Here is an 18,833-nt window from a genome sequence, read left to right on the forward strand (position 1 = left end):
TGTTGACCAGGATGGTCTCGATCTCTTGACCTCGTGATCCACCCGCCTCGGCCTCCCAAAGTGCTGGGATTACAGGCGTGAGCCACCGCGCCCGGCTCTCCCTGGTTGTTAATAAGTTTTCTTTGAGACAAAGAAGTACAAAAAAAAAAAAAAATAGGCTATGCTTGCTCTTAAATTTCAGGCAGCTGCAAACCTTGTTCCCAGGCTCAACTGGCCAATTCTATTTTTTTTTGTTTCGTTTTGTTTTGTTTTGTTTTTTTGTTAGAGACGAACACAGCTCCTGTACCTCTACATTTAGACCCAAGAGTTTCCCTATTAGGACACATGAAAAGAGCCAAAAGGCATGTTTCTCTTTTTCATGAAAATTAAATCCCCACATGCAAAGGCACCCTTTGTTTCCAAACTCCTTTCCTGCTGTTTCAAATCTGTGTGGTCTATTAAATGGTAAATCATCTGACAGGTTTCTTCTGGGAAGATTGCAGTTTCCAGGGTGACATCCAAAACATATATATCTGTCTTTTTTTTTTTTTTTTTTAAGGATTTGTTGTTCTCAGCCTGAGCTGGCCTGAGCAAAACTGTCAGGTGTAGAGGATTGGAACAGAGAATGTGGAGTCTTCCCAGAGTCCCAGAAGTACGGGTCTGAGGCTGGATTGCCCAGGGAGTTCCTGAACCAGTAACCCCAGAGAAAAAGCATGTAGCTCAAGTAACAGCCTCTAATTCAAGCTACCTGGTTCGGTCCCCCAAGTGCACAGAAAACAGACTGATCTGGTTTGGCTTTGTGTCCCCACCCAAATCTCATCTCAGATTGTAATAATCCCCAGGTGTTGAGAGAGGGACCTGGTGGGAAGTGACTGGTTCATGAGGACGGTTTCCCCCAGGCTGTTCTCGTGATGGTGAGTTCTCACGAGATCTGACTGTTTTATAAAAGGCTCTTTTCCCCCTTTGCTTCCTTCACATATTCTCACCTGCTGCCATTAAGAAATGCCTTCTTCCCCTTCCACCATGATTGTAAGTTTCCTGAGCCCTCCCCAGCCATGTGAAACTGTGAGTCAATTAAACCTCTTTTCTTTATAAATTACCCAGTCTCTGGCAGTTCTTTATAGCAGTGAGAGAACAGAGCAATACACAGACTAAAAGAAAATAGAAAGAGGCTGGCTGTGTTGAATGGAACTGCTTATAACAGAAGACCAGACATCTATCAGAAAAACCTGCCCAGTGCTGCAGCTAATTCCAAAGGTAAAGATTAACCCAGCAAAGCTACCAAGTACTTCCAACTCTGGCAGTTCCAAATGAGGTCAGCACATAATAATGGCAGCCCCAACCCCTAGCAGGAACACAGCAAGTGACAGCCTTCACTAAGGGCATGTTTACTTACCTCAATGAACAAGCAGTGGGACCCTTTATACCCAGTCATTTGGGCGTGAGAAATAGCTGGATTCTCCCCAGGGAGGCTGCCCTCCACCTCCCCCAGCTTCCCTGATTTAAGGCTGAAGACAGCTGGAATGCATCCCACCTATGGGGAGTGGTGTACATGGCTGGGGGTGGAGCCAGAACAAGCCCTCAAAGGAACAGAGGCCAAACTGGGAACTCGGGACAGCCAAGTGGAACCAGAACAGAACATAAAGTGAGCTGTACATCCAACAGCCATGAGTAACATCAAAAAGGTTGCAGCCTGGCCAACATGGCAAACCCTCACCTCTAAAAAAAATACAAAAATTAGATGGATGTGGTGGCGCACACCTGTAATCCCAACTACTGGGGAGGCTGAGGCATGAGAATCGCTTGAACTGGGGAGGTGGAGGTTGCAGTGAGCTGAGATCACCCCACTGCATTCCAGCCTGAGTGACAAAACAAGACNTAAAAAAAAAAAAAAGAAGTAGGGTTTTTTGGCTGGGTGCAGTGGCTCATGCCTATAATCCCAGCACTTTGGGAGACCAAGGTGGGTGGATCACCTGAGGTCAGAGTTCAAGACCAGCCTGGCTAACATGGTAGAACCCCTGTCTCTACTAAAAATACAAAAACTAGCCGGACATGGTGGCATGCACCTGTAATCCCAGCTACTTGGGAGGCTGAGGCACAAGAATGGCTTGAACCCAGGAGGCAGAGGTTGCAGTGAGCCAAGATTGTACCACTGCATTCCAGCCACTTGCAGAGTAAGACTCTTACCACTTACAAAGTAAGACTCCGTCTAAAAAAAAAAAAAACGAAAAACAAAAAAAAACAGGTTGTAACCCATCATGTAAGATACCCCCAATACATCTAAAATAATTAAATTAAACAGACCCAACAAAGCAAACATGTTTCTGTCCCCTGCCTCATGTCTTTCAGGTAGCAGGGTTCCCAGGTATTTTATGCTAGCAGGAACTGTTCCACACCCACCTGAAGCCATGGGTGTCTTAAGGCTTCTTCTGTCGTAAAACGTGCCTTTGGATCCACCACCAACAACTTCTTGACAAGGTCCAGAGCTAAAATAACAATTGCGCAAATCACAGCAAAAAGGATAAATATATTAAGTCAGCAATATCATAGTATGCCAGAATTAACAGGCCACTATCCAGAAAGAACAGAGAGGGTCTGAGAGCATCACAGAGTCAGCAGACAGGGCCCCCTAATCTTCCTGACTCTCTGTATTCAGAGTACTGTGAGAAGACCAGGAATGATAATGATACTCCCCGTCTCCTGCTGCTAGGATGTCACTGAGGAGCTCTTAGCTGCCCGTTCCCTCTCTTGCTGCTACACTCAAGGTCAAACGAATTAAAGCTGAACTTCCACGCAATTCTAAGATACTTGGGATGCACAGCAAACTCTCCCTGACACTCACAGATTGATGGGTGAGAGTTACTCAGCCAGGGGGAGGTTCCTTGGAACTGCAGACCTGTCAGAAATAAAACTTGACACTCCAGCAAGCAACAAATGCACGCTGGCTTGTATATTGCAACCCTATTGTTCCTTAAATATTCTGACATTTAACACAAACATCTATATTATTTGACATTTAATTTTCTACTTCCTCTTCAGGGAACTAAAGTTGCCAGGATAAATTATAAAATAGAAGGTAACTAATGACATCTAGTTTTTATATGCTTACTTACTCAAAGGAAACTTTGTAACTAAAAAGTTCCAAGTGCACTTACTTTGCTCACTAAAACAGGTACCAGGCACTTGTGTACATTATACTTAGCCCTGAGGAAAGCCCTTTAAAGCAGGGGTTATTAAGGGTCCCTTTACACAGAAAGAAAATGGAGACTGGAGTTAAATAACTTGCCTAAGGCCACACGGCTAAGTAGTAGCAGACCCAGGACCTGAGCGCATGCTCTTAATAATTTCCAGTGCCTCTCAAATGGTGTGAAACTAACAATATAAAATAAGAACAGAACTGACAGGAAAAAACACCAAGGAATTTGGAAAGAAACTCCCACCACAGCACATACACATTTTAGCTTACCACAAATTCTTAACCATTTCGTATTCATACCCTCCTCTGAGACCTCTGTCCAGACTTCGGGAATGAAGTTGTATTTTCCACTGGTGATTTGATCCTTCAGTGACACTTGAGTCCTATGCTCAGAGAAAGGTGGATACCCGCTAAGGCTTAATATTGGTAGAGAGAGAAAAGAAAAGAAATCAAGTGGCATTCTCAGTGACATTTAGATATATAGGTTTCTTTTTCAGCATAATGAAAAGTCAGATTTTTATTTAAATCAATGATCAAAAAGTGAGCTAGGCTGGGCACAATGGCTCATGCTTGTAATCCCAGCACTTTGGGAGGCTGAGGCAGGAGGATCACCTGAGCCCAGGAGTTCAAGATCAGCCTGGGCAACATAGCAAAACCCCATCACAACAAAAAATAGAAAAATTAGCGGGGCATGGTAGCGTGCGCCTGTAGTCCCAGCTACTCGAGAGGCTGAGGTGGGAGGATCACTTGACCCAGGAGGTAGAGGCTACAGTTAGCCAAGATCAAGCCACTACAAGCCAGCCTGGACAATGAAGCAGGACACATTTGTGACTTCATCTAATCATCTCCTACCGGTCTGGGAAGCACTGAAAATGTTTCTTACCAGATGAAAAGAATAACTCCTAAACTCCAGCAGTCCACAGCACGGTTATACCCAGCAGTTCCAACAGAAACAAGAACTTCAGGGGCCAAGTATGTGGGGGTTCCACATAAAGTTCTCATGAGAGAGGTCTCCCCCAAAATCTTGGAGTGCCCAAAATCAGTAATCTAAAATTCAGTACAAAAGGGAATAATGTTGAACTATGTCATAAAATAAAAAGAGTAATATAGTTTGCCAGTCCAAGAAGACACATAGGCTAGGTTAGTTTCTATTGTAAAACTCACACCTGCCATTAATCTGGAATCTACACATTCATGTCTTTGCAAGTTAAGACATTTAATTTTGTTTAAATTAAAATTCCTGAGCCTAGGAATCTCAACACTGAGGCTTTCCAACTTAACCTAACCTATGTCCTCTGTAATCTTACAAAAAGCTTATAACCATTATCGCAGACACTTCAGGATTCTAATTAGTTCTATGTGATTCTCAGACCCCATTGTCTCAAACTTGGCTCCACTATGGAATACCTGGGGAGCTTGGACACACATTCTTATACCTGAATGCCACTCTCAGCTTCTGAGGTGAAGCTTGGTATCATAAATCCTAACAAGAGATTCTAAAGTGATGCCAGGCTTGAGAAACAGGGAAAGGCAGGGTATGTGATTATTCATTCACTTATTTTGAGACAATGTCTTGCTCTTTTGTGCAGGCTGGAGTGCAGTGGTGCAATCTTGGCTCACTGTAACCTCTGCCTCCCAGGTTCAAGTGATTCTTATGTCTCAGCCACCCAAGTAGCTGGAATTACAGGCACCCCCCCACCATGCCCAGCTAAATTTTTGTATGTTAGTAGAAATGAGGTTTTGCCATGTTAGCCAGGCTGGTGGTCTCAAACTCCTGGCCTCAAGAGATCTGCCTGCCTCAGCCTCCCAAAGTGCTGGGATTATAGGTGTAAGCCACTGTGCTCGGCCCACTTGTCCATTTAGACCCTTCCTCTCTCTCTGAGCACAAAGGTCACTTGTACACAACAGAGCTTAATAAATGCTAATTCAAATCTGGGTAAGGGCAATATCACCTGATCTCTAAAACAATTGATAAGAGTGAAAAGGTCAGATTCTCAAACTTTTTATGCTCCCACCTTTTTATTTGAGGAATTAAAAGTTTCTAAACAAGAATCTACAGGAATAGCCACATACAGAATGCCAATTTCTTACCTTTATAAGACAGTCCTCTTCTTGAGATGATAGTAAAACATTCTCTGGCTTTAAGTCACGATGTATAATACCGTTTTCATGAAGGTACTACACAGAAAGGCAGTCATGACCCTCAGATTCATGCAGTAGATACTTAAGTAGAATCAAAGTTACCAACACACACATCTCACAGCTGGCTGAAACCATAAGCCGTGATACACACAACCAGATTCTCCAAAATCATAGAAAACTGTTGGGGTAAAGTTTACAAATTTGTTTGAGAAGATCTTTAGAAAGCAGGGAAATGAAAAAAGGAACTTAGGACAATCAACCTTCCATTTCACTTTAAGATATAAATAACCCAGCCGGGTGCAGTGGCTCACGCCTGTAATCCCAACACTTTGAGAGGCCAAGGCAGGCAGATCACAAGGTCAGGAGATCGAGACCATCCTGGCCAACATGGTGAAACCCTGTCTCTACCAAAAATACAAAAAAATCAGCTGGGCATGGTGGTGCATGCCTGTAGTCCTAGCTAATCAGGAGGCTGAGGCAGGAGAATTGCTTGAACCCAGGAGGCGGAGATTGCAGTGAGCCGAGATCAAACCACTACACTACAGCTTGGGTAGCAGTGTGAAACTCGTCTCAAAAATAAATAACCCTTCACAAGGTGGAAGTGTCAGGTGTCAATTTCAATAAAAATTCAAATGGGTAATAGAAAATGTTTTGAGAACATACCAAATAAACATAAAAATTTCACCAAAATAATATATTTGGTTATTACAGTCCTGAGAAATTTTTTTTTTGAGACAGAGTGTCACTCTGTCGCCAGGCGCCAGGCTGGAGTGCAATGGCACGATCTCAGCTCACTGCAACCTCCACCTCCCAGGTTCAAGCAATTCTTCTATCTCAGCCTCCGGAGTAGCTGGGACTACAGGCGCATGCCACCATGCCCACCTAATTTTTGTATTTTTTAGTAGAGACGGGGTTTCACTATATTGGCCAGGATGGTCTCAATCTCTTGACCTTGTGATCTGCCTGCCTCGGCCTCCCAAATTGCTGGGACTACAGGTTTGAGCCACCACACCCGGCCAAGAATATTTTTAAAGGGAATCTGTACAAACATGTATTTGTAAATTGTCTGTTTCTATATGAGTTAACCTATTCCTCAATGCAGACTTTGTCTTTGAAAACTCTATTGTCTGAAATAGCATATAAAAATGAACAAACAGCAACGTACTATGCCATATTTCTTTTTTTTTTTTTTTCCTTGAAACAAGGTCTCACTCTGTACCCCAGGCTGAAGCACAGTGGCACCATCTTAGCTCACTACAGCCTTGACCTCCCGGGCTCAAGTGATTCTCCTACCTCAGCCTCATGAGTGGCTAGGACCATAGGCACAGCACATGCCACTTTGACCAGCTAATTTGTTTTTCTTTCTTTTCTTTGGTAGAGACAGGGTCTCACAATGTTGCCCAGGCTGGTCTGGAACTCTTGGTCTCAGGTGACCTTCCCACCTCAGCCTCCCAAAGTGCTGGGATTACAGGCGTGAGCCACCATGTGTGGCCATATTTTTTCAGGAAACAAAATTTTCACATATCCACAAACTCAATTCATGTTATTATTGGTTACTCAATGTAAATAAACAGAATAAACCAGTAAGGAAGAGATACACTGAGTAGGTAACAGCCACCATTAAAAAGGGCTTGTGTTGTACCCCATAAATACATACACCTTTATGTACCTACAAAAATTAAAATAAAAAAATTTTTTAAAAAAGGCTTGTGGGCGGACATGGTGGTTCACGCCCGTAATCCCAGCACTTTGGGAGCCCAAGGTAGGTGGATCATTTGAAGTCAGGAGTTTGAGACCAGTCTGGGCAACATGGTGAAACTCCATCTCTATTAAAAATACAAAAATAAAATTAGCTTGGTGTGGTGACGAGCACCTGTAATCCCAGCTACTGGGTAGGCTGGGGCAGGAGAATCACTTGAATCCAGGAGGAGGTTGTAGTGAGCCGAAGTCGCACCACCATACTCCAGTCTGGGCTACAGAGTGAGACTCCGTCTCCTAAAAAAAAAAGACAGTCTCACTCTGTCACCTTGGCTGGAGTGCAATGGCATAACTTCGGCTCAGGGCAGCCTCAACCTCCCAGGCTCAAGCCATTCTCCTACCTCAGCCTCCAGAGTGGCTAAGACCACAGGTGCATGCCACCATGCCTGGCTATTTTTATTTTTTGTAGAGATGGAGGTCCCACTATATGACCCAGGCTGGATCGCAGTGGCACAATCTTGGCTCACTAAAACCTCCGCCTCCCAGGTTCAAGCGATTCTCCTGCCTCAGCCTCCCAAGTAGCTGGGGATTACAAGCACGCACCACCTTGCCCAGCTAATTGCTGTATTTTTAATAGAGACAGTGTTTCACCATGTTGGTCTCTTGATGTCGTAATCCACCCGCCTTGCCTCCAAAGTGCTGAGATTACACACGTGAGCCACCACGCCTGGCCAGTGAGAGCTTTTCCATCTCAGTGAAAGGAGTAGGATGTTTTTGCTAAGAGAACAGTAAACACACAGATTCTCTTCTGAGTTTTAATCCATGGTCCGTAGATTTCTGCCTAATTCTGGAAGTAATTCACCTAAAAGAAATTCAGCTGTCAAAACTGAAGGCTTTTCTTACCTGTACCGCTAAGAGCATCTGGTAAAAATAGAGCTTGCAGGTAGCTTCTTTTAGGCGTTTATTCCCTACCACTTTGTCAAACAGCTCACCCCCTTCCATCCTGAAACACAGGCAAAGCAAGGAGTTCATTCCTGGGGGGAAACACACTTGGACAGAAGATAATAAACAAACTCATTAAGACAAGCAAACAGTTGACATTTTTATTCACTTTTATTCCATTTTTAAAACTAATGAGGTAATAAGCCTTATTCACAATCAGATGTTCCAGTTGGAAACTAATGATGAAAGAAGTGGGCATTGGAGGCACTTGGGGAACTTTAAAAAATCTGATCCAGGCCGGGCACGGTGGCTCACGCCTATAATCCCAGCACTTTGGGAGGCCGAGGCCAGCAGATCACGAGGTCAAGAGATCGAGACCATCCTGGCCAACATGGTGAAACTCCGTCTCTACTAAAAATACAAAAAAATTAGCTGGACATGATGGCGCGCGCCTGTAGTCCCAGCTACTCGGGAGGCTGAGGCAGGAGAGTTGCTTGAACCCAGGAGGCGGAAGTTGCAGTGAGCTGAGGTCACACCACTGCACTCCAGCCTGGCGCCTGGTGATGGAGTGAGACTCTGCCTCAAAAAAAAAAAAAAAAAAAAAAATCTGATTCAGTAGCTTGGAGGTGGGGCCCAGGAGTCTGCATTTCTCTTGAGACAGAGCCTGGATGTCACCCAGGTTGGAGTACAGTGGTTCAATCTTGGCTTACTGCAACCTCTGCTTCCCAGGTTCAAGTGACTCTCATGCCTTAGCCTCCCAAGTAGCTGGGATTATAGGCATGCACCACCATGCCCAGCTAATTTTTTTTTTTTTTTTTTTTTTTTTTTAGTAGAGACAAGGTTTTGCCATGTTGGCCAGGCTGGTCTCAAACTCCTGGCCTCAAGTGATCTGCCCACTTTGCCCTCTCAAAGTGCTGGGATTACAGGCGTAAACCATCAAGCCCAGTCAGGAGTTTGCATTTTTATCACATACCACAGATGATTCTGAGACTGATGTAGAAGAGCAAAAAGAAATTTACAGACAACCAGGATCTGAACCCCAACTCTACCACTTCCCAGCTTTTGGACTTTGGGCAAGCTATTTAACTTGCTTAATAGCTGAGCTTGTTTCTACCATTAACAAATGGGGATGATACAATCTACCTTGACGGTTGTTATAAAAGTTAAGCAATAACTGATGTAGGAAAAGCTCCTGGCACAGGTGTGTGGCAAGGTTATTCTATCTGTGATGCATTTTCTCTTTCTTTTAAAGTGGGACTAAGCATAGTAACCCACCTATAACCTGTAAGTAATCTGCAGAACTGTTGTGAAGAATGAGTCAACCTATGTGAAGTACTTACAGCATTACTTAGATTACAATCAGTGCTTAATAAATATCAGCTACTATATCTCAGCTCACCGCAACCTCCACCTCCTGGGTTCAAGTGATTTTCCTACCTCAGCCTCCCAAGTAGCTGGGATTACAGGCATGCACCATCATGCCCGGCTAATTTTGTATTTTTAGTAGAGATGGGATTTCTCCATGTTGGTCAGGCTCGTCTCAAACCAGGCTCTCCTAGTGCTGTGATCAGGGCTGTTGTTTACCATGAAGTCTATTTTCTTTTTTCTTATATTTTTTGACACAGTCTTGCTCTGTCCATCACAGCTTACTGCAACCTCTACCTCCCAGGTTCAACTGATTCTCATGCCTCAGCCACCCAAGGAGCTGGAACTAAAGGCATGTCCCCCACACCTGGCCAAGTTTTATATTTTTAGTAGAGATGGGGTTTTGCCATGTTAGCCAGGCATGTCTTGAAAACTTAGCCTCAAGGGAGCCGCCCACCTCAGCCTCCCAAAGTGCTGGGATCACAGGTGTGAGCCGCCACATTTGGCCTGTTTTCTATACAGTCTTAATGATCACAATGCATAGATACCATTTGCCAGCCAGAAGCAAAACATTCTGTGCCTCCCACAACAGCTGCTCCCACAAACACTTAACATTTATGCAGGAGCAGATATCAAGACAGGCATCTTCCAGAAACGAGACAGGAAGTTATTCTGATTATACCAAATAACACAAGACATTATCACCATTGAAATAAACTACCGGGCCGGGCGCAGTGGCTCACGCCTGTAATCCCAGCACTTTGGGAGGCCGAGGCGGGTGGATCACGAGGTCAAGAGATCGAGAGCATCCTGGTCAACATGGTGAAACCCCGTCTCTACTAAAAACTACAAAAAATTAGCTGGGCATGGTGGCGCGTGCCTGTAATCCCAGCTACTCAGGAGGCTGAGGCGGAGAATTGCCTGAACCCAGGAGGCGGAGGTTGCGGTGAGCTGAGATCGTGCCATTGCACTCCAGCCTGGGTAACAAGAGCGAAACTCTGTCTCAAAAAAAAAAGAAATAAACTACCAAGACACAGAAAGATACTCAGATGCCACCATGCAACCTGGTCCTAGGTTGAAAGGATCTGGGTAGAAAGGCCTACCCAGGTAGACATTTCAGAGTAGTCATTCCTCAGTACCCATAGGAGATTGATTCCAGGAGCCCCCTCAGATACCAAAATCCATGATCCTCAAGCCCCTTATATTTGCATATAATCTATTTATATCATCTCATATACTTTTTTTTTTTTTTTTAGACAGAGTGTCAATCCGTTGCCCAGGGTGGAGTGCAGTGGCATGATCTTGGCTCATTACAGCCTCGACTTCCCAAGCACAGGTGATCCTCCCACTTCAGCCTCCTGAATAACAGGTTACAGATGTGTGCCACCATGCCCAGCTCATTTTTTATGTTTTTTTTTTTGATAGAGATGGGGTTTCAACATTATTACCCAGGCTATCTCTTGTATACTTTATTTTTTTTATTTTTTGAGATGGAGTCTCGCTCTGTGGCCCGGGCTGGAGTACGGTGGCACAATCTCAGCTCACTGCGACCTCTGCCTCCCAGGTTCAAGTGATTCTGCTTCAGCCTCCCAAGTAGCTAGGATCACAGATGTGCACCACCACACCTGGATAGTTTTAGTATTTTTGGAAGAGATGGGGTTTTACCATGTTGGCAGGCTGGTCTCGAACTCCCGACCTCAGGTGATTGCCCACCTCAGCTTCCCAAAGTGCTAGGATTACAGGCGTGAGCGACTGCGCCCAGCCCTGCATACTTTATATAATCTCTAAACTACTTACAAAACCTAATACATTGTAAATGTTATGTAAATAGTGGTTCTAATGTACTGTTTAGAAAATAATAAGAAAAATGTCTGTACAGACACAACCATCCATTTTATTTTTGTACGTATTTTCTATCTAAGGTTGGTTGAATACATGGATGTGGAAACCCACAGTTAATGGTGAGCCAATTACAACAATATCACCCCATGGTGAGTACACACATGTGCCAGGTGCTGCTCTGCTGGGGGATTTCCATCCCTCATAGCATTTAATTCTTTTTCTTTTTTTTTTGAGACAGAGTCTTACTCTGTAGCCCAGGCTGGAGTGCAGTGGCACGATCTCAGCTCACTGCAACCTCTGCCTCATGGATTCAAGCGATTCTCCTGCCTCAGTGTCTGGAGTAGCTGGGATTACAGGCATGCACCACCATGCCCAGCTAATTTTTGTATTTTTAGTAGAGATGGGGTTTCTCCCTGTTGGTCAGGCTGGTGTTGAACTCCTGACCACATGATCTGCCCGCCTTGGCCTCCCAAAGTGCTGGGATTACAGGCATGAGCCACCGCACCCAGCCAGCATTTAATTCTTACAAGGACTCTACATGTGGAGGTACATTATAATCCCCAGTTAACACTAGGAAGATTGAGACTCAGAGAGATGAAATAAACTCACCCATGGGTAGTCAGCTTGTCACCTGCAGGGTGGAATTCAAGCCCAGGTCACAGATCCAGGGCCTGGAATCCCATACCACCTACCTTTGGAAACATTGGAGTTTTCAGGATTAATATTACCCCCCTATACACAGACTTTGTGGGCCCCACTACTACATACATACATTGAGGTCCCCCAAGATGAAAAAGGCAAGCCTACATTAGGTTCTTTGGTGGCTTTATAAGCATTTGAAAGGGAACAGAAATTTTTAAAAAGTTTGCTACTTACAATTCCAAAACAAGATAATAATCTTCTGCATCAAAAAAGTTTTTAATCTTGATGATGCAAGGCTAAGAAGAGGGGGAGAAAAAAGGGAAAGTAGTGAGAAACTCCCAAGAGGAAAACCACAAGAGCTTAGAACATCTGCCCAGAGGAGCAGGGAGGCCAAGACCAGGCATTTGGCTCCCTGCCTCCAGAGGCTTGAAAGTTCAATCAGGGGAGAAGGCAGACAGAAACTAGCCAACTCCTCAGTGAGAGCATGCAAGAAATTTTCCAACCTGCCATGATGGTGAGAGACTAGGTCATATTTCATATGCAAGGATTTTACCTAGGAATGAAGGCTGGGTCTCATCTCAGTTTGCTTCCTCACTGCCCCAGAGCAAAGGTACTCAAGGACAGCCTAAGGAGCCCTGAAGGAGACTGACAAGTAACATGAATAAAAGTGGTCAAGCAGGAGCCCAGCCATGCTCCCGCACAAGGATTATTTAAGCTCTAGGCAAGAAACTCCAGGCAACTAGACCTCATGGGACAAGATCCTCATTTTTCAAAGGAAGAGAAGAATTCTAATTTTACAAGAACTCTAAAACACACTTGGGGTGGGGGTCCGAGAGAGAGACAGAGAGACAGACAGACAGACACACACACACACACACAAACACACACACACACACCCCTATGGCTGACAGTTCATGTTCTCTGATTAATGCAGGGTGCATGGAAAAACACTGAGGGTAAGGGAGAAAGTACTGCACATTTTAAAATGCCTACACAATATCATGATTTTATACTTAGCACACCTATTGTGGTTTTTTTTAATTTTTCTTTCTTTTTGAGACAGTCTCATTTTATTTTTTTGAGACACAGTCTCACTTTGTCGCTCAGGCTCAAGTGCAATGGCGCGATCTCAGCTCACTGCAACCTACGCCTCCTGGGTTCAAGCAATTCTCCTGCCTCAGCCTCTTGAGTAGCTGGCACTATAGGCATGCGCCACCACACGCAGCTAATTTCTGTATTTTTAGTAGAGAGAGGGTTTCACCATGTTGGCCAGGTTCATCTCGAACTCCTGGCCTCAAGTGATCCACCCACCTCCCCTCCCATAGTGTTGGGAATACAGGCATAAGCTATCACACCTATTGTTTTTATAATACAAAGGATAGTAGTTAAGCGGTGGGTAAATAAAAGATTTGGTGTGTATTCATCAGGGACACACACCCCAGCAGAGGAGGATTGTAGTTGTATCAGAATTAAGGAGAAAAGAACCATCAGATTTTTTAGTTTTAAGACTCAAGAGTGTTAAAACTTCCCGGACTAATCTTCCTATAATGTATATTTCACCATATTCATCACTCATCACTCTATTAAAATCCTCCAGTGGAACCTTCCCATAATGAATTGCTATATAGCAATGAATGAACACCCAGTTTTCCCACCATAGATGGGTCTTGGAAGCATAATGTTGAATGAAAAAGGCAAGTCACAAAATACTTCAAAGAGTATGATACAGATTGAGCATCCCACATACAAAAATACAAAATTTTTTTTGAGACAGACTCTCACTGTGTTGCCCAGGCTGGAGTGTGGTGGCATGATATTGACTCACTGCAACCTTTGCCCCCACCCCCCCAACCCCCAGGTTCAAGCGATTCTCCTGCCTCAGCCTCCCAAGTAGCTGACATTACAGGTGCCTGCCACTGCACCCAGCTAATTTTTGTATTTTTAGTAGAGACAGGGTTTTACCATCTTGGCCAGGCTGGCTTTGAACTCCTGACCTCATGATCCACCCACCTTGGCCTCCCAAAGTTCTGGGATTACAGGCATGAGCCACCATACTAGGCTCCAAATCTTTTTGAGAGGTGACACAACACTCAAAGGAAATGCTCATTGGAGCATTTTGGATTTGAGATTTTTGGATTTGGAATGCTTGACCAGGAAGTACAATGCAAATATTCCGAAATCCAAAAAGATCCAAAATCCAAAAACCTCTGGCCCCAGGCTTTTAGGATAAGGGGCACTCAATCTGTACCATTTTTATGAGGCTCAGAAACAAGCAGTAAAAACTACATTATTTAGGGATACATATATTTGTTGCTTTAAAAAAGCAAGGGGCAGTACACATAGCATTCAAGATAGGCAGAATTACTTGAGCCCCGGGGGCCGAGGCTGCGGTGAGCCAAGATCATACCACTGCACTCTAGCCTGGGCAACAGAAAGAGACTCTGTCCCCAAAAAAGTAAATACACACATAGATAAATAAAGAAGAATAAGAAGAAAAGGCACACATAGAAAAGGAACAGGCAGAAGGAAAAATGGGAACTGCTTGGTTCTGGTTGGCTTCATAATGGGCAGTGTCAGTACCTATCTGAAAATGGGTGGGGTCTGGAGCTAACAGAGCATGAAGAGGTGCCTGACAGTCACAACCAGTGTGAACTATCTCCTCTCGTGTCCACTATCTCCAGGGTCACTGGCTAGGACTGTCACAGCTAAAAGTGTCTCTACCAGGAATCAGAAGCTACTAACCCATACCTTCCACTTAGGTCATACTGGGAAAGCAGTTCAGGGAATTAATGATCCCCTGTCACTCCCCAAGTGTGCTGTCTGTGCTGAAAGCTTTACAAGCAAGTCTTTAAATTGTCACACTGACCTTGGGACATAAGTAGTCTTATTGTCTTCATTGTACAGATGAGGAAATAGGGGCTCCAATAAGTAAAATGAACTTCTCATAAATGACTTCTCAGCTTTTTTAGTAGCACTGAGATGGGAAGCCAGATCTGTCTCCACACTAGACTAAAATCACATGAGGGAAGGGATGGACAGCTCTGTCTGTGCTTACCACTTCCCTGGGTCCACGAGACAACCTGGCACTGTAAGTGTTCAAAAACTGACCACATCAATCTCTGACTCCAAAGGCCAGGCTCTCTTGGCCACTAGACTCTACTCATTGTCCCCAAGCATCAAAATGCACTCATGGGCCCATGTTTATTTCCCAAGAGTACCATGGGCCCTGGTAAACTGCAAATAGATATGTTTGGAAATCTTTTTTAGTGTTTTGAATTCTTCTCTATTGCACTGGACACCAGATTTGTGTAAATGTTGTTTGAAGATCATCTGACATCAGTGAAAATTCCCTGAGCATTTGTGTTTATCTTAAGGGTAGGTTTGATGCAACCCTACCCCAGAAAATTAGAGGGCTCCTCTCTCCCAGCAGGGTATGGTGGTACATTCTTGTTGTCCCAGCTACTCAGGAGGCTGAGGCAAGAGGATCACTTGGGCTTAGGAGTTTGAGGCTGCAGAGAACTATGATTGTGCCACTGCACTGAAGCCTGGGTGACAGAGAGAGACTCTGTCTCTAANAAAAAAAAAAAGCATCAAATATTCAAGGTGGAGCTATGTCCAGATTTTTTTTTTGTTTTTAAGACGGAGTCTCCCTCTGTCACCCAGGCTAGAGTGCAATGGCCCTGTCTCAGCTCACTGCAACCTCGACCTCCCGGGTTCAAGTGATTCTCCTGCCTCAGCCTCCTGAGTAGCTGGGATTACAGGTGTTCGCCACCATGCCCAGCTAATTTTTGTATTTTTAGTAGAGATGGGTTTCACCATCTTGGCCAGGCTGGTCTTGAACTCCTGACCCCGTGATCTGCCCGCCTCAGCCTTCCAAAGTGCTGGGATTACAGGTGTGAGCCACCACGCCCGGCCTGAGTCCAGATTTTTAAACTCAGGAGAGAGAGACCAAGCAAGCAAAAAAATTGTTTTTTGCCCATGTCTCCCACGGGAATATAAGTCTAGGAGAGAAAGGATTTTGTTTTCTCACAGTGTAAATAAAAATGCATGAGTATTAGTTTCTAAAGTAGAAGCAGTCTAAATTAAAAGAGTTTGGCACACTCAGAAGATGCCAGTGTGGTTATATGTAACCTGGGTCCCCAAGGCAAGAAAAAATAAGGTTATAAAAACAGAGAACCACCCACGTTACCTCCTCCCTTTGTCAGCAAACACACTCTGAGCCACCGTCAGAGAGGTGCTACGCACAGATTTAATGTGAAACAAGCAAAGGATAAGACTCACTGGGGAATTCTATTTCTTGGGTTCAAGTAAAACAAGAAGCTACCCTTATTCATTAAACCTGAACATATCATTTAACTACCACTAAAAATAACATGTTAAGAGACAAAAGATGTTTAAGCACAAACTATGCACTATGCTTATATATAAGAGGTTTATCCATGTGTGTGCGTCTGTGTGTGTGTGTGTGTGTGTGTGTGTGTGTGTTATATAGAGAGAGAGAGTGAGAGAGAGAGAGAGAGAGAGAAAGTGTGTGTGTGTGTGTGTGTGTGTGTGTGTGTGTGTGTGTTAAAGAGAGACTCCCAATCTCTTGGAAAAAGGACCTGGCAAATTCAGGGAGGAAGAAGAACTTGCAGAAGAAACAGAAGAAAGCCAAGCAGGAAGGTCAGCCACTCGGATTCTCCTGGGTTTTCAGGTCCACCCACTGAGTTCTAAAGGAACCTGTTGAAGTATCAACAACAGTAATTGATCCTCAGTTTCTACTGACTTTTTTGAGGGATTTTGAGAGGTAGAACAGAGAAGAAATCTTTTTGCTGTTTGGAGAATAAAAGCCAGAAAAAGATCATCATTAGCTGGACAGGAGAGAGGTCTTGCCTTGAGTTTAATGCCAGTGCCTAATGAGCTTATGTTTTCATGGGTACTCACGAATTAATGAAGAAACTGAAAGAACCAAAAAAAAAAAAAGACCAAGATAAGATTAGGCCCACCCTCTAATTTCTCTTCTCACTTTTTTCTTTTTGAGACAGAGTCTCGTACTGTCGTCCAGGCTGGAGTGCAGTGGCATGATCCCGCCTCACTGCAATCTCCACCTCCTGGGTTCAGGCAATTCTCCTGCCTCAGCCTCCTGAGTAGCTGGGACTACAGGCATGCGCAACCACGCCCAGATAATTTTTTTGTATTTTTAGTAGAGATGGGGTTTCATCATGTTGGCCAGGATGATCTCCTGACCTCGTGATCTGCCCACCTTGGTTTCCCAAAGTGCTGGGATTACAGGCATGAGCCACCGAGCCCAGCCTTTCTCCTCCCTTTTTAAAAGTGAGACGCATTTTTCATTGAGACAGAATCATCACTGCACAAAAAGGTAAGAAATACTTACACCCAGCTGGGCATAAGCTCACGCCTATAATCCCAGCTACTCGGGAAGCTGAGGCAGGAGAATCACTTGAACCCGGGAGGCAGAAGTGGCAGTGAGTGGAGATCATGCCACTGCACTCTGGCTTGGGCAACAGAACAAGACTCCATCTCAAAAAAGAAAAGAAGGAAAAGGCTGGGCGCAGTGGCTCACACCTGTAATCTCAGCACTTTGGGAGGCCAAGGCGGGCAGATCACCTGAGGTCAGGAGATCGAGACCATCATGAGTGACTAACACAGTGAAATCCCATCTCTACTAAAAATACAAAAAAAATAGCTGGGCATGGTGGCGCACGCCTGTAGTCCCAGCTACTCAGGAGGCTGAGGTGGGAGAATTGCTTGAACCCAGGAGGCGGAGATTGCAGTGAGCTGAGAACACGCCACTGCACTACAGCCTGGGTGACAGTGAAAGACTCTGTCTCAAAAAAAAAAGAACTACTTACACCCAACAAGGCCACAGACACCATTTAATCAGATATAAGAACAGGATGTTGTCATAGTTAATGGATATCCTTGGATTTATTTGGATTACTCCAAATAAAAGGTATTCAAAGGTATTAAAACTTCAGGTATAACTAAGTCAAATTCACTAAAATTAGCACTGTCTTCTCCAACATAATCAGTTGATCAAATGTCTATGACATAGAATAATTACTACGTCTTTTGGTCAAGAACTAACTCAGAAGAAATATCATGTAATTATTTAATCATGAAATCTTTATATAGTATTGTTCACTCAACATTTTGGAGTAAAATTCTTCATAGCTAAATGACAGTGAGGCACGTGTGTGCATGTACACACAAGTTAAAGAACCCAGTTTAATATTTTATTTTTTGAGACAGAGTCTTGCTTGGCGGCCCAGGCTAGAGTGCAGTGGCATGATCTTGGCTCACTGCAACCTCCGCCTCCGGAGTTCAAGTGTTTCTTCTGCCTCAGCCTCCTGAGTAGGTGGGATTATAGGCATGTGCCACCATGCCCAGCTAATTTTTGTATTTTTAGTAGAGATGGGTTTTACCATGTTGGCCAGACTGGTCTCAAACTCCTGACCTCAGGTGATCCACCCACCTCAGCCTCCCAAAGTGCTGGGATTACAGGTGTGAGCCACCATGCTCAGCCAGTATTAGCTTTATCATACTGAAAGGCTTTATACTCCTTGAGATAAATAAATCTAAGTATGGGTCATATCTTATTAATACTTACATGATTTAGCTTTTTCAAAATTTCTATTTCTGTTTCAACATTGAGAGCTGGATCCTTTGATAAATAGAAACACAGAGTTTATTAATAATAATTGCCAATATTTAAAAAAATTTACAGTTAAACTTAGTTTACTAAATAAAGGCTGCCTGAGTTCCAAACCCAGCTCTATTCCTACAAAGAAATCAAAGCCCAGAGGTCAATGACTTAAATACCTCACCTGAAATAACTTTGCAAAATCCTTGGCAAATAGTAAGCATTCAATAAATGCCAGGCCTTGTGCCAAGCTCTTTATTTAAATAAATGGCCAGGCCGGGCGTGGTGGCTCAAGCCTGTAATCCCAGCACTTTGGGAGGCCGAGGCAGGTGGATCACGAGGTCAAGAGATCGAGACCATCCTGGTCAACATGGTGAAACCCCG

The 18,833-nt window shown here is 44.1% G+C and overlaps 1 protein-coding gene across 3 annotated transcripts in view; it reads right to left on the bottom strand.

Annotated features, from left to right (window-relative positions):
* CHEK2 (checkpoint kinase 2) overlaps positions 1-18,833 on the bottom strand; it is a 55,406-nt gene that overhangs the window by 5,150 nt on the left and 31,423 nt on the right. For 2 of the 3 annotated variants that reach the window (XM_037731777.1, XM_017509682.2), the window contains exons 8-14: positions 18,417-18,470; positions 12,041-12,102; positions 7,919-8,018; positions 5,267-5,353; positions 4,059-4,222; positions 3,446-3,591; positions 2,380-2,465 (exon numbers count right to left, since the gene is read on the bottom strand). In XM_037731777.1, coding sequence (XP_037587705.1) covers positions 2,380-2,465; positions 3,446-3,591; positions 4,059-4,222; positions 5,267-5,353; positions 7,919-8,018; positions 12,041-12,102; positions 18,417-18,470 — 699 coding nt within the window. The remainder of the gene's footprint in view (positions 1-2,379; positions 2,466-3,445; positions 3,592-4,058; positions 4,223-5,266; positions 5,354-7,918; positions 8,019-12,040; positions 12,103-18,416; positions 18,471-18,833) is intronic. The other variant, XM_017509686.2, reaches the window with a different exon arrangement.

This window comes from Cebus imitator, unplaced genomic scaffold (assembly GCF_001604975.1).
Source record: "Cebus imitator isolate Cc_AM_T3 unplaced genomic scaffold, Cebus_imitator-1.0 Scaffold419, whole genome shotgun sequence".
NCBI lineage: Eukaryota > Metazoa > Chordata > Mammalia > Primates > Cebidae > Cebus > Cebus imitator.